Source organism: Patagioenas fasciata, chromosome 3 (genome assembly GCF_037038585.1).
Source record: "Patagioenas fasciata isolate bPatFas1 chromosome 3, bPatFas1.hap1, whole genome shotgun sequence".
Lineage (NCBI taxonomy): Eukaryota > Metazoa > Chordata > Aves > Columbiformes > Columbidae > Patagioenas > Patagioenas fasciata.
In genome coordinates this window covers 51,423,148-51,438,745 of record NC_092522.1, presented here as the reverse complement: position 1 = coordinate 51,438,745, position 15,598 = coordinate 51,423,148, and the positions used below count along the sequence as shown (strand labels likewise).

Below are 15,598 nucleotides of genomic sequence, written 5' to 3'. Positions count from 1 at the left end.
GGCCCAATCTAAGTCATGCCTTTTATCACATGCTTGCTTTTGCTGAGTGTAGCAATGCGGAACCGAGCCTGTAGCCTGCCAGGAGGGTTCCTAATGGGTCTGGTGTTACAGGGCATTCAGTAACCAGGCTGTGATATGCAGTCATAATAATGTATACTCTAATCTAGAAACCAATGTTTAGGTGATGTGACTTGAGTGATTATTGAAGAAGGCAAAGCTGTGAAAGGAAAGGGTAGGCAATCTTACCTCATTTTTTTTGAAACATTGCGAACCTGGAGGAAATCATAGTATTTTTTTCTTTAGCTAATCAGTTTATTTCACTTTCTGTGTTAGGTTTTTGTCCTTTAATTGGTCATATTTACAGTATTTCCTTTAACTGGAAGAGAAAACAGATAGCATGAGATTAAATGGCCTATAGAAACCTATGCCTGTCTATTCTGATACTGCGCTGGAGTCTCTGCTCATTGAACAGTGAAATGGAAATTTCTTCCAAGGATTCTTGATTTAATTCCAAATGTTAAATATAATTTATATGATTTCCAAAGGCCCAGAGAATTCCCCCCCACCCCCGCCCCGTGCCCCAATTCTGTAACTCCCAAAGAACAGGAGCTACCTCAACATAAACCAGACAATTCCACTCCTGTAAGATCAGAGATTCCAGGCACATCTAAGTCTGTGTCTTTTCTTCCAAAGTGTGCAGGTGTAGAAATTTCAGTCCCTTCTAGAGCAGAGCTATATTACCTATAGACCCACAAGGCTGGCAAGCCACTTCTTCAACACTTTCAGTACTACATCACAGCTTTTGTCTTGAATTTTCATCTTGGACTACATCCCACTGAAAAAGTCTATATGCAGTTGTTTGTGCAGCTCAAAACCGAGATTAATATAAGGAGTAAAAAGAGTGGGGAAGTGGAAATGCTCAGATTCACATCTAAGTTGTCACCTTTCTCATGTGATTTTTACTGAGTCAGTTAAATCATCTGCGTTTTTCTTTACTTCCTAGGACTGTTGAAAATGCATCAGAATTTTTGCATCTAGTCAACAAAGGCCTGCAGCTGAGAGTCAGGCACCCAACACTGGTGCATGCTCATTCCTCTCGTTCTCATCTGGTAGTTACATTGACCATAACGACAATTGTCTCTGCAGATAACTTCGGTAAGTAATGTGTTATTAAAATATGTCTAGAGAAAGTTGTATTTTTTGAAAAACAGTCTGTGGACTGAGAGGTTTTCATGTTGCTTTTTCCTCCTTTTTCCAACATTTAATACATTCCCTCAGTTCCTTTTCCATTGTTTAACTTCTACATACCTTCCTAAATAACAGACCAGTTTGGTGTTTGAATGCTACTGAAAGCTTCACTTTCATAAAAACTTTTACTTTTCTTTACCTGTCTTGAGACAGAGTTCTTGAAGCTTTATACCATGCAACAACTAATGAAATAAATGTTACGAATAAGTCATAAGATACGGTATAAGATAGATATCAGTAAGGTAAATACTCCAATACAGTAGTTAAATCACTTTGTGTGGCATATAATTATTCATACTAAGTTTGTGGTAAAGCTAACCATGCATTTTAGGGATCATGATATGATTTGGGGTAAGAAAGAATTATTTTTTTACCCGAGGCCTTGCAAAAATATTCATTAAATTCAGTGTCTCTTGAACTGTTAATAATAGGCCACTGTAGAAACAAACAACATAGTTGTCTTATTTGCTATTGCAAAACCCGTATTTCTACTTTTCATTACCACACCAAGATTTATCAGTTTATTGCTTTATGAATAACTTTGGCTTTTGGGGGGTTAACTTTGTTTTCTTTGCTCATGTTATAATTAGGCTCTCTGCTTCCAGTGCTGTGGTCCATCTCCTTCATACTTTGCATCAACAATATGGTTTTAGAAAGTGGAAAATATTTAACATTTTTTTCTCTTAGATTGCTATCAGAAATTAAACCAACAGTATTAGCAAAACAGAACAAACAGTGGCCTCGCTTACCTATGAGCCTTGCCAAAAGACACAGTTACTTTACAAGTTGCAGCTCCAGTGTTCCAGATGTTTGCTCTAGCCTGTTCCAGATTCTTGTCAATCAGACAGATGTTACTTTTCAAAACATGGTGTTTACACAGTTAGCACACCAGCCATCTTGTCTAGTCCAGACTTCCCTTGGCCCTTTCGAATTGCCGTCGCTGTACTGTGTCATGTTGTCTGGCAGCAAAGCTCCACAGAAATGTCTAATTTAAGTTGAATGCAGACTCAGGCTTTCAGCTGGCAGTGCTTGGATGAAGATGCACGATATGTGCAGCCAGAGCAGCGCTGCAAATGGGGCCTTGCTGCAGCAGTGGGGCAGCGCATTTTGTCTTATTTAAAAGGAGCAGTTCGTGATTCGAAAGACAGATGCAATTGTCAAATGTCTCAACACTGGAGATCTAAGTCACTACATAAAAAGTTATGAAGTCTATGATGAGTTCTGCACCTAAAACCAGGCTGACAAGCCAGCACCTTTTCAGGTTTGATTAAGGTCTTCTAGCATTTTGTTTCAGTATTATCTGTTGTTTGAGGAGAGCAGTTACTTAATTTCCCCATCTCAAACTGAAGAGGAGCAAGAAAACTTATTTTTACACTGCATGGCCTGAAACCATTTATTCTGTGTGAACCAACACAGCTGCTCTGTCTACACCGTGAGCAGTCAGCTTGGGCTTTAGCAACAGCCTACCTGGAGAGGTACAGAGCTCTGCAACCCCATTCAGTTTGTTCCTCACTCAAGTTTTGCAGCTGGGAACTTTGTAGTATTGCAGCTAGACTTTTTAAGCACCCGAGGGAGTCTTTTGTCTCTATTACTTGTAGCAGAGTACGTGCCTTTTATTCTTTTATGGCTTTCAGAGAGAGAGATGGATGAAAACCAAAACGTTGAAGAAAACAAGCAAAACTGCTTTGGGAAAGCCCTTTTGCATATATTCCTGCTAAGCTAATGTGAAAGCAGCTTTCCCAAAGAATCTGTCTTCCTCTTCCTTCCCAGCAGAGTGAAAGCCAGATGCTGCTGCTGAGGAAGAGGAAGGACATGAAGCAGTCTGGTGCAGCTACAGAACTACTAGTAGTAGTATGTAACCAACCTGAACAAGTGGAAGTAATGCTGTTGAGGCCAATAGCCCATCATGTGAAGGCACAGAAATGGCATATGAGGGCTGAAGGGAGTCTAGAGGGAACAGCAGAAAAGTACAAAATAGAAGAGGCAGAGTTATTGATTTTTTAATTTTTGTTTGTTTGTTTGTTTTGCCAGAGCACCAGCAGGTGATGTTTCAAATACACAGAAACAGGCTTCAGAGCTTACTGCTCCCAAACATCCAAAATCTCACTTTGGTTGTTGTCAATCTAAAACATGAAAAAATGCCTCTTAAAGTCCTTACTAGAGCCCTGCTTCTTGTTTTCCGTGCAGAAGTGTGAACAACAGGGATATTAGATAAAACACAACCTAAACCAAGTCTCGTTACCAATGGGTACGATTGGTTTGATGAACAAAAGCTTAAAACAGAAAAAGTCATTCATCCTGCCTGTGCCGTTGATTCTGACTTGTATATTACTTTTGTTAGAATAGCCTAAAACACCAGATACTGTTCTTCCCCTATTGATGGCCCATTTTTTCCCCAACCCAGTTTCCAGTGTCATTGAGAAGCTCTCCTTGTTTGTTTTTCCCATTAACCAGGTATTTCATGGGAAGATGAACAAATGAGTCAGCGACTGAATAAAGAGGTTTCTTGCACCTTTCCACAAAAAATGAGGGACAATAAATCCACCTCTTCTTCTAGAGCCTCTTCACCAGCACAGCTCGAAGCAACTGAGAAAATGAAGCAAGTCAAAACTAGATTGCAGCTGGTGGACCTGGCTGGTAGCGAGTGTGTTGGTGAGTGAATGTGTCTGTTTATGGAATGGTGGGCATGGATCCTCACAGATATGGGTTAAAATAGCTGCCTTTGCCTCTTTATGTAGGGATATGTGCTACCCTGCTTCACACAGGGGGTGGTTCAAATACACAGATCCTGGAAGAAGCAAAAAATTGGGGGCTGATTGTTCCAGTTTTACACTAGTGCAGTTCAAGTGAAAAATCTGACTGCATAAGACTAAAATAAAAGCCCAGGGCGGTTACCCATATCATAGGTATATTATTTGTTCAGACTGGTTTTATTAGGCCTGTTTTTCTACTCTGCGAATTAGCATGTCTTTGTACAGAAATGTTTAAAGTGCTTAAATTATTTAAATATTACAAATATCCATAATAATTGATATCAGCACGTGTGGGTTTTTCTGCCTTGCTGTGAAAAAAGTCTTGGAGGAAATTAATGTTGAAAAGATAATACTGTTTTTATTGTTTCTTCAAAGAATTTTTCTCCTCCCCCTCCTCTATGCACACAATAATTTCAAAAACTTGATTATTTCCTAAAGAACAAGCTTTCTTACCAAGAAAAGCCATGCAGCCAAATGTACCATTCCAGAAATAATGTTTTGAAAACTGAACCAGTATTATGAAAGAGTCTTTTACTTTACTGCCAAGAATTCTTGCTTTTGCTCACTGTTAAACTTTTGTTCTACAGGGAAACATAATATAATACATTATATTTTTCATTTGCTCTACGTGTTGGAAACTGTTTGGTAAATGAGCTACAATGTGTGTGTTTGTTCTCTCAGCTCTACCATGGCAAACGTTTACTTGGTTTATGGCTCGGTGGGGCACATCCCCCAGTGAAGTCCAGAACTGTGCTCACACAGATCAGTGTTAGATGTGGCACAGACTAACCTGTGCCATCAGCTATGCTGGTGAAGATTTAAAGATGTTGAACTTATTCTGATAAAAATTACGGCAGCTGTTAACTCATAATTGGTTTAATATGTGGACAAATCTAAGTGAGCAGCAGTAGCAGGCATCTCGCACGCTTTGAATGTCCATCAGCACCCCGTCTGGTTGGCTCCACAGGCATCCTGGACCATTTTCAGCGTTAACGAAGTGGTCCCTTTTTTAGCAAACTAGGTTTCAGTTTGAAAGCTTGGCTAAATGCTTTGATAATCAATGGTTTAAACATGTTACCCTCTTACCTGTTTGCAGTTTTCTGCTTTAGGGTGATATCCATTGTCTCAGGAGTCCACCTTCACCGACCATAGAAGAACCCCAGGGATGTCTGTAGACGGAGTAAAGCCAGATTATTGACACCCTGTGGCAGGGTCTTCCACACGGTTTTGCTCTGTGACTCTCTGCAAAGAGATTCTACCACTCCAGCCTCATCTTTTCCAAGTTTCATTTCTCCAGCCCTCACTGTCCAGACTTCTTTTATTTTCCTGTAACTGTGCATTTTTACACTTGCCTTTTGAACACCTGTTTTGTTCTCCATGTTGGGAAAATACTGGTTTAAAGGGAAAACAAGATCCCTTGCCTCTCTCTGTACAGCCTCTTTGTCTCTCCAGAGGTAGAACAGAAGGCAGTTGCAGGATCTGTCATCCAGCTGCCATTAGCTTGGCTCAGCATAGATCATGTGCTCTGTCTAATGAGAAGTGATTGCAGGTGCATCTGCAGCTCATTCTTTAACCTTCCTTCAAAGAGCAGAAATACTGATCAATGTATTGGCAGTCTGTCTGCAGTAAACGATCACTGCGTTTTGCTTTTGGCAGGGGTGGACTGGAAGTCAAGGTTCAGAATTTGAGTTCAAAAATGCGGTGTCAAAAGTGGATGATACAGCAACAGAATTTTTCACAATTACAGTTGAAGCAGCTTTGCTTAATGTTACCATTGCCCTTTTCTACACTGTCCTAGGCATGTCTGGAGTGACAGGTGCAGCACTGAGAGAGACGTCACTTATTAACCGCAGCTTGTCCGCCCTAGCAGATGTTCTTGGAGCAATAGCAGAGCAGCGATCTCATGTACCATATCGAAACAGCAAACTTACGCATCTGCTTCAGGACTCCGTAGGTAAGAGGTTATTCTGACTTCCACTTAACAACATAGATTTCCCAATCTTTCCCCTCCTTTGTTGTGTAAAACTAGAGGATGGTTTTGTATTGCTGCCTTCTATGCGGGCCTCTGTTCAAAGTCTCTGGCTCTGAAGCAGTGTGAGTACACAATGAGAGCTCTGAACTCCTCCTGAATTTGACTAAACATTGCTGTTTCCAAGGTTCAGTTTAGGAATACACTTGTAAAAATCACAACATCTCTAATAGGATTGTGTAAAGGGTAGTAATTGCATTTTATTGGTGTTTCATGTCAGGTACAGTTTACAAGTTAAGCTTCAATCTTTATTACTACAGGGTGTAGTCACATATTTGCACATTCCTTAACCTTGTGCTCTGTAGCAGTAAGACAAAGGAGGGAGATAGAACATATCCATGGATTGTACTACAGCTCCTTCTTGTGTTTGGATCACCTCCTCTTCTCTAGCTCCTCATCTATGCAGAAACAGTTTTAAAGCAAGACTAATGCCTCCAGCAATATCAGATTTGTATCCATCCATATAGTATATTAGTGCATTTTTGTTCAGCCAGAAAGCATCAGCCCTTTAGTCTCCAGTTCAAGGCATAGACAGTGACAGAGCTAACAGTTCTTCAGAGCTTCTGAAAGACTACTAATTTTTCCTTGAACTTGGAATTTCACCGAGTGCTGGAATCACCACTGTGAAAAGCGAAAGCCAAAGAAAGAAGTGAGTTTAGGAGCTATGTTGTATGGGCACTGAGCCTGGTTTTAGACAGGTGTATGCCTTGGGTCATACTATACAGGTGAACTGTCAAAAGTGGCAAGTTCCTTGTTTGTTTAATCATTCTCTGTGAACTTCTAATAAGTGTTTTGCTTTATTGCCACAAAATAAGCCATTTTGCCATTACCTTAAGTTTATAAACATCTGACAAAGCTTAATGAGGTGCCCAGACCCATAACGTACATGCAGAGTAACTGATGCAGTTATAAGGGGAAAAAAAAAATCTACATTACAGATTGTGAAACATTTATTCTTCTGGGGCAAATGTCATATTGCTAGATATAGACTTCCCTTGAAGGAGCTGTCTGTTTTTAACAGGCCTCTTCACTGATAGTCTTCAGCTTAATAAAAGCAATGGTAGGCTATGCTTCATTGTTGGGTAGACTAACACATTACCAGTATATAACTTACTGAAAATAATGAGGTAAATAAGTATGTTTTGTCTTTTTCTTGGTTTTAGGAGGTGATGCTAAACTGTTGGTCATGCTGTGCATCTCTCCTCACCAGAAGTACTTAACAGAATCAATGCAGTCTCTGGGATTTGGAACTCGTGCTCGGCAAGTTCAGAGAGGACAAGTCAAGAAAAAAAATTTCCCAGTGCAGAGTAAAGCAAAATAAAACCTAAGACTCCTGTGGATTAGAGTATTATTAATGAGTTCCTCAGATTGAAATGTATATTGTTGCCCTAAAGCCATTCTTTTAGATATCAACTGCCAAATAAAATAAGCAATCCTCAACATGGCATTAGTAAGCCATAAACCTGCTGATAATAGCAAGTATTGACAACAGCTACCAACCATGGTGGAATGACATAGAAATAAATCAGCCTTTTTTCAAAAAGCTTCTTTAAGACATGTTTTTGGTGATGTGTTTCCTTTGGGCAAGTAGAACTAAGTCAACAGAGCCCGGATTTTGGATGGCTCATTTCTGAAAGGCCAAGGGTGCAGTCTATTTTCTCAACAGAAGACAAGAGTCTAAATGTCATTCCAGTGCTTCAAAGCAGGGAGTGAAATACTTCCCCTCCACTTGGATTAGAATGAGACATGTCACCGTGGCTTGCCTTTCTGTCTAGGATGGATGGAGTCATTCCTAATGCACCACCAAGAGGTAGGGGTGCAGAGGAACCCATCAGCTGTATTGAATGGAGTTCTGTTCTCTGCTTTTAGATAGGAACTAGTGGCAGTGTGAGATGGAGAAAAAGAAATAAGGCTGTATCTGTTATCCCTCTGGAATGTACGTTAGGAAGTAAATGAGGGATTGTACGACTTTGATAATGCGCTCAAGTTAAATGGTTGGAGTGAATCCCAACTCTGCTGAGTTCACTAAGACTACAGCTTTGCCTGTTTTGGATTTTTTGCTCCCTGACTGAACACCACATCTTAACGGCTAATGAGACCTAACTTGTACAACTGTTCTATTGGTAGTCCGGCCTGTTGTTCCACTTGCATTTCTGAAGCCAGTTAACCATATCACAACCGTGATGAGAAAAGGATAACCACATGCCTCCTGTCCATCACATAAATAAAACACCAAAACCCCAGCTCATGATAGGATGCTTGTCATCTTCAAAAGGCTTTCACTCTCTTACATCAATGCTGTAACAACATCATGCAGGGTTTGTGAATGAAGTTATACTGGAAGAAGTTTCAAGGAAATTTAAGCAATGTTAGAGATGAGAAGTGGTTCTGAGATGAGAAACTGGGTTCAAATAACATCTGATGTGTTATGAGCGCTGCTTTATTGCTCAGCAGAGGCCTTAGGATCCACTCTGAATTTTTACCTCCATCAATCACTCTGCCTCTAGACTGGGAGAGAGGTCAGTGGCAGGTCACTGCAAGAAGGCTTAAATTGCAGCAGCCTGACCAAAAGCCTGGCGTTTATAGTACTCCAAGTCACTTAACCTTCCCAAGCGTAAATATTTATTCAGAGATTATATAGCATACTATTATTGGAATTTCACCCTTGAATATATAACAGCTGCTGTGGTGCATGCAGTGCTCTGGGGCTCAAAACATTAGCATCACAAACAGAGAGCTGTAATAATACTTTTTTCCTCAATAATGTTGCGGGGTTAAAAATGCCTTAACTCTACCTGATTCCAGCAGTAACAGATGGGTAGAAAAAGAATCATGACACACGACCTTATGAAGCTGAATGGTCACTGAAGCAACCTCAGAAAGTGTCAGAGTGAGGAATGTCAGCCTGGTACATGAAATGCAGGAGTAGACAGCTTCAGGCTCACCTTGGTCTCCTGACAAAGCAGCTGCTAAAGCAGCCCAGATTAGAGCTCTAAGGGAGGTTGCGACAAGGAGGGCTAGCTGATTTCACCAGCATCTTTAACTAAGTTCCTCAGATATTTTTAAGGATTTGGAATTTCCAAAGTGTTACATAGAAATGTAACTTGTCAGGAACTGAGCTTTCTTTTCTGAGAATGCTCTTCAGAACTTGGCATTTATTTACAACCTATGTGGTAGGGGAGAAGCAGCAATACTTACTGTTAGAGCTGAGAAATAAACCCCTGAAATATCAGCAAATAGTGAAAGATTAAGTTTCTATGTTAACATTAACTCTGCCAAATTGTGCACATGCAGCATGCCCTATTCCTGTTTCCCGTATCACTCGGTGTTTGACCTACCCAATGAAATGTACAGGATACACAGGGCAGCAAAGTTAACATTTTGTTCTAAAAACTTTCAGGTTTGGAATTTCCTGGGTTACAGAGACATGATTGTGCAGTCCCAGTGTCAGATGTGATGCACTGAAAGAAAGAAGGGTAAAAGCTGTAAGGGTGAAATGGCTTTACTCTGGTACCTCAGCTGAATTGTATTCTGCCTGAAGATTCACTTGTACCTGCTAAAGCAGAGGCAGGGATCTTCAGAGATATAACTGATGTCCTGAGGAGCAAGTAAAACAGCATGTGCCAGGACATATAATTCTCTGCTACAGTATTTTTAGTTTTCAGATCTTTTAAGCTTTGAAATTACAGCTATGTCAGAAAAGCAGATGTGACATATTCACGGAGCTGACTTTAAGGTTTCCTTTGTTGACCAAAACATCCTGATAAACCTGTCCTCATCATCTTGACACTGTAAAGCTGAAACACACGTACTAACTGGGAGAAAGTGATATTAGGAAGTGTTCTAAAAAAATTGAGACAGGAGGTCATCATCACCAGGAAAAAGGTGGTGGTTTTTAAGAGTGCCCATGTAGTCTATTTGCTAATACAGCTTTGCTCTCTGGGAGGGCAGGGGCACAGCAAATGAGAGCAAAATCTACATAAATCAGGAGAAAGTCCTTTCAGCGAAGGCTTCGCATCCATAGCTCAGCTGGTCTCTTGGTGCATTTACAGCAAGATCACTCTCAACCCTGCTCAGCCACATCACACCTCCTACCATCCCCTGGCCAGCCGTAGGAAAGAGTCATGCCTCTGTGCAGTGATGCAAGGTGCCACAAAATCCTGCTACCTGTTAGACTGGGCTTTAGCTGCCCCTCTCAAATTTATTTTGCCTTTTTTCCTTGCCCTGCAGACAAACTGAGCAAACCGTTTTAGCAACAGCAGCTAGGAGCCTCTACCTCGTTCTCAAAAAACTTCCCATATTGAAACCACAGCAAACACAACAGAATTGGGTCCTGTGAGCACATCAGTATTCAGCATCCTGGTTTAGTGTCCAGTTGGCCAAGGTTGTGAAGCCTGACCAGCACAGCAGCTGCCTGGGAGGCCCAGGGTCTAATATTCATATAATCATAGAATCATTTAGGTCAGAAAAGACTTTTAAGGTAATCGAGTTCAACCGTTAACCTAACACTGCTAAGTCCATGGTCTAAACCATGTCCCTAAGCACCACATCTACAGGAATTTTACATACATCCAGGGATGGTGAGTCAACCACTTCCCCAGGCAGCCTGTTCTGATGTCTGACAACCCCTTCTGTGAAGCTTTTCCTAATATCCAATCTAAACCCCACCTGGTGCAACTTCAGGCCACCTCCTCGTACCTTGTTACTTGCCAATGTATTCCGAGCATCTTACACAGAGCTGGAATCCGCTTCCACACTGCAAGTACTCCTCACCCCTTGGCACCCCACTCACCCTCTAATGCACAGGTCAAGCACTCTCCTGACAAGCAAAAAATTTAGATTCAGTTCAAAGACTGCACATGTCTCACCCCACACAAGTGAATGTTTTGGCTTGTAGGATATCTGCAGATGGGACAGGGAAAATGGGGCTCTGTCACACCAACCCCATAAATCCTACTAGCAGCAAGTGGTCTTCTAGGGTAAAATACACAGATGATGTGTACACATAGACCTACACAAAGGCGGCAGAAGTAGAGACATAGCTAGAATCAGATAATAGACTTCAAGATAGAAGTCCAAAATTTGGCCCAAAAGTACAGCTTGGTGCCCACATTTCTGTGTGGATTTATCATTACAGATGGAGTTTATCAAGTGTGGTTGTTGGTTCCCCTTGCAGCTGAAGGAGAGGGATTAACAGAACAGATCCACTTTCAGCAAGAACCTCTGCCTCCCTAGGCTAGCAAGGGAGTTCAGGCAAAGCCCCAGCTCTCAGTTTGCCATGGCCAGGGAAACTAATTGCTCAAGAACCTGATTTTGAAGGGCATACAACTGCTATGGAGTTTTTTCACTTATTTTTTCAACTTTGATCCCTACAATACCTACCCAGCTCTAATGGTAAACTCTGCAGTGCTGGTCCAACATGCCTGCCTTCAGCTTTTTCAAATTTGTCCCTGCTTCACTCACAGTACCCGGCTTTCCACACAGCCTGCAATGGGGCAGAGCAGAGTGTGTGGCACAGGAGCTGCTCCCCATCAGTTCCCCATGAGGAGGTTGAATTCAGCACCCACAGGGAACACCTTTGCAGCTTAACCACACACTCCCTGAGAGCCCATGGCGAGTGCATAGCTGGCATGCTGTAAATTCACGTTGCAGTTCATAACACCCCGCTCCCCTGCAGACAAGGTGTTAGCTTTCCTCACCACCCAGGAGTCCTCTGAGCAGCAGAGCCCAAGGAAACAGTGGGATCCACAGTTGCTTAACAGTGCTGCATCTCACCAGGGTGCTAAAAAAAAAAAAGCAGTAATTAAACCAGCCGGCACCTTTGGCCCATTCTTAAACGAAACCCTGACCTATGCTGACATTTGACAATTATATATTTAATTTCCACATGTGGCTTCATGCCTTGGCAGCAGGCACACCACAAGGAGAGGCTGTTCTTGGTTTTAGCCAGGCTAGGAAAACCATAATTAGGATTGGAAGGTTCACAAAAATGTTTAATTTCTTATTAAGTTGCCGATTCCATTTTATGAAGCACTTTTCCAAACGTCTGCAGAACGAAACAGCTATTGGGAAAGGCTCTCGGCTCCAGCTGTGGACAAGCAGTTGCCAGCTGATGGGCCTGCAAGTCCCTTCCAACCAGTAGAAGAAGCAGCAGCAGCATCTGTTCACGGAGAAGCAGAAGGGCCCAGAGCGCAGGAATGTCAAGGGTACCACAGCCTTCCATAAAACCAGCTTGGTGTTTGAGCAACGACATTAACCATAGCCTCAGCCAGACAAAAATGCAAGCCACATGCCATGCAAAGAACGGCGCAGTGTGATCTTAATTGAAGGGCACGAGTGAGGGGAAGCATTGTCTACAATTCTTTTTTCTTACATCCACTTTTGTCAAACCAGGTTTTATCTTGCAATGCATTTTCCCCTTTTAGTTTTGTTTATATAAAGGGAGACAAAAAAATCTAAGATGAAATTTGAGCCTTCTTGAATTCATGGAAGTGCCTCCTGGGAGAGTGGACAGCTACACTTGGTTTTGTTTATTTGAATTCATCTTTCTTTAATAAGCAGAAAGGTGCTTGCAGTCTTGACTAAGGTTGGGAATATGTCTGAACAAGAACCATCCCAAAGCTGTGTCAAAATATTCTTCAGTGCCATTTCGAGGTGAGCATTTGCCAGTGTGTCCCCAGGGGCAGGGAGAGCGAATGCAGCAAAGGAATGGCCACTGCTGCACTCCAAAGGCTTCAGCTCGTGCCTGGCAATAGGCTGGTGCCAGAAACTGGGGTCTGTGGCTGCGAAGGCACATAGGTACCATTTGTCTTGGGGGTAACCTACGGCCTCCCCAACAGTGCTGGTATGTGGCAGGAACTGCATGGGGCTGCACAGAAAGGGCTGAAGCCAATGGGTAATGCATCTTTGTGCTCATCCCTCTCTGAGCTCTTGGGTTGTGACAGATGAACAAAACTGCCCCCTTATTTCATGACAACACTCCCCTCCACCTCTTAAGATCTCAGATTAAAAAAAAAAAAAAAAAAGAGATCATCCCTTTTCCCCTTACCCAAGAGCTAAAGATTGGTCAGATAAATCATTTGGAAGAGGAGTCTCAGACTCAATATTTCAATGACATAATCTGATGCTTCAATGCTTCAAATTCACCTCTTGTTTGTTCAGTACACGACATGTCTTTAATGACTTGGAGGTTAGTCTCAGAAAATGTGCTGAAATGCCTAAATGGTCAAGTGACCAGACACATTCAGATGTCAGTACTATTAGTTCAAACACAACAGTCTAAAATCAGCAACAAAAGAAGAGAACTGCAGTGCTCCAGCTATCAGGACCAAGTATTAATATTTAGCATCAACTTTGACAGAAATAATGTGGGGCAAAAAATCCATAGTTATCAAACTCCAGGAACATGAGATTTGCACATCTTAACCACAAACTTGCAGGTTTAAAGTTGCACCTCTGCTCATTTCCCTGAGGAACCACAATTAAGCTGAGTTATCACTGCATTTTTCTTCCAGCTCCCTCAGCTTCATCCTTGCGAGTATCTCCTGCAACACACATCCCCCCTTGCCCTTTTTCTGTAACATGAAATTACTATCCTGGCTGGTCTGCGTCACTGCCCAACAGTCACTTAAAGGCAAGTACCAGAAATGGTGGTTTTACCTCTCATTTTCCTCTGGACTTTACTGATCAGTTCCTTCCCTCTTCTAAACAAAAACAGAACAACAACAAAAACCTCACCCCACTACTATAAAAAGCTTTGGAAGCCACACCAAAAGCTTTGAAGATCCAAGAGGCAGAAGATGATACTTCCTCCCTCACTTCAGATTTGTGGAGTTTTAGCAGTCTAAGCCTCCTCCACCTCTTTCTGAGCATGCACACACACAGCAGCTCTGCCCACTACATGCTCTGAGCTGGCATTTGGAATAACACAAGCTCCAGGTTAAACTCACAACCAGCTTCAGAAATGTGAGGATTTTGCAGAGCAGCTGACGTGTTAGCAAGCAATCCTTCTTCATCCTTTAGCCCCAAGGCCTCCGATACTTCCAGGCCCACATGCTTTGGCCAGGTAGTGCTGATGTTCCTGACACCATGTGCATTACACCTGCTCTGATGAGTTGCAACTGTGTTTGAGATCCAGGCATCCTCACTCTTTTCTCCCCACCCGTTTCCCAGGGCAGATGCCCACACCCACCCACCACTCAGAAAGGAGCTGGCGCTGCTCTGGCTGGGTCTGCTGCCCAGGCTGAATCCACAGAGAAGGTCTATCCAGTGCCTAACTGCTGATGATTTCAGCGCTTCATAACATGACTGAGCTTAGGCAGCCAGATCTGACAAGTTATGTTGTAGTGTCCAACCTGTGCAGACCAATTCCCAAAAGAGATGGGACGAAGTTCACAAGAGGTGATTCAATATTGCAGTATCCAAATGAGAACATTCATGGAGATGGCATAGGGCTCAACCCAGAGGGACTACAAACTGGGTGTTAGGAAGGTACCAGTGCGAAAGCCACTGCTCAGGCTACTTCTAGAGGCCATAAAGGGCATTGTGTCTCTCTGGACATCCCCCATGGATGCTGTCTTATGAAGAGACAAGTGCCCCATCTGCTGCTTTCCAGGTCTCCATCCAGAAGAAAGCCCTGTAATGTGTCTTTGTGGAAAGCTGTTGTAGATGCCCCATGGACATGTACCAGCTGGGAGTTACATCACTACTTCTTGCTACTGCTGGCTACCTAATGCCATGAGAGCCCAGCAACACCTCTTGGTAGGAAGCCCCTTAGATCAGTCAAGACACTACAGCAACACACCCCTTGCGCTCTTTATTTCTCCTCTTACCTTGGCTCATGAAGACTCCAAAACTGCCTGTACCAGCTACCAGAAGAGCAGCTGTGACAGGGGGAATGGGGAATTCAAAGAGGTAAAAGACATCCACAGTCAGACCTGAGCCTGACTTCTGCTCCCTTACCAGGATCTGGTTTACCTGCTAAATTTGGCATAGCATTGGCAACAGCAAGGGACAGGATGAGACTGTGATGCCTGAACAGAAGCAGCTGTACCTGCACATTCACCAGCATCAGCTCTTCCGTTTGCCCGCATGAACAAGAAGAGGGGACTTATGATGGGCACACTGATACAGACATGCAGCAGCTCAGAACAGCCACTTTCAAGACAAGATGCAAGCAACAGGCCAACATTCTTCAGCAGAGTAGACTTGTGTTAGCCCCTTTTACCCCAGTCCCATAAATCCCAGCACATCAAAACAGCACAACCTTTGCAATCCCAGATGTAAGGAGTGAGCTCAGCTCCCATGGCATACAGACAAAAGGCACAAGGATTTGTACAAAGATGTGCAGTTTCATGGGGACACAAGGCAGAGGAAGAGAAATGAGGTATCTGCCATCACTGTGCAAGTCCCAGGAGGACTCCTGCTGGTGAGGATACAGCAGCTCCTGAAATCCTGGTAAAAAAAACCTTCTCTGATCAAGTTAGGTAGCAGGGAAATGCAACGCCTGGGGAAGCTGTGTGCACAGCTACTGCCTCCTACTTTTCACTGCACCAAGCCATGTTTTGTG

The 15,598-nt window shown here is 42.7% G+C and overlaps 1 protein-coding gene across 1 annotated transcript in view; it reads left to right on the top strand.

The window, feature by feature from the left end:
• KIF25 (kinesin family member 25) overlaps nt 1–8,205 on the top strand; it is a 42,491-nt gene extending 34,286 nt beyond the window's left edge. The window contains 4 exon segments of the mRNA XM_065834850.2: nt 1,004–1,155; nt 3,703–3,900; nt 5,800–5,955; nt 7,194–8,205. Of these exon segments, the coding sequence (XP_065690922.2) occupies nt 1,004–1,155; nt 3,703–3,900; nt 5,800–5,955; nt 7,194–7,351 (664 nt within the window). The 3' untranslated portion in view covers nt 7,352–8,205.
• The last annotated feature ends 7,393 nt before the right edge of the window (nt 8,206–15,598 follow it).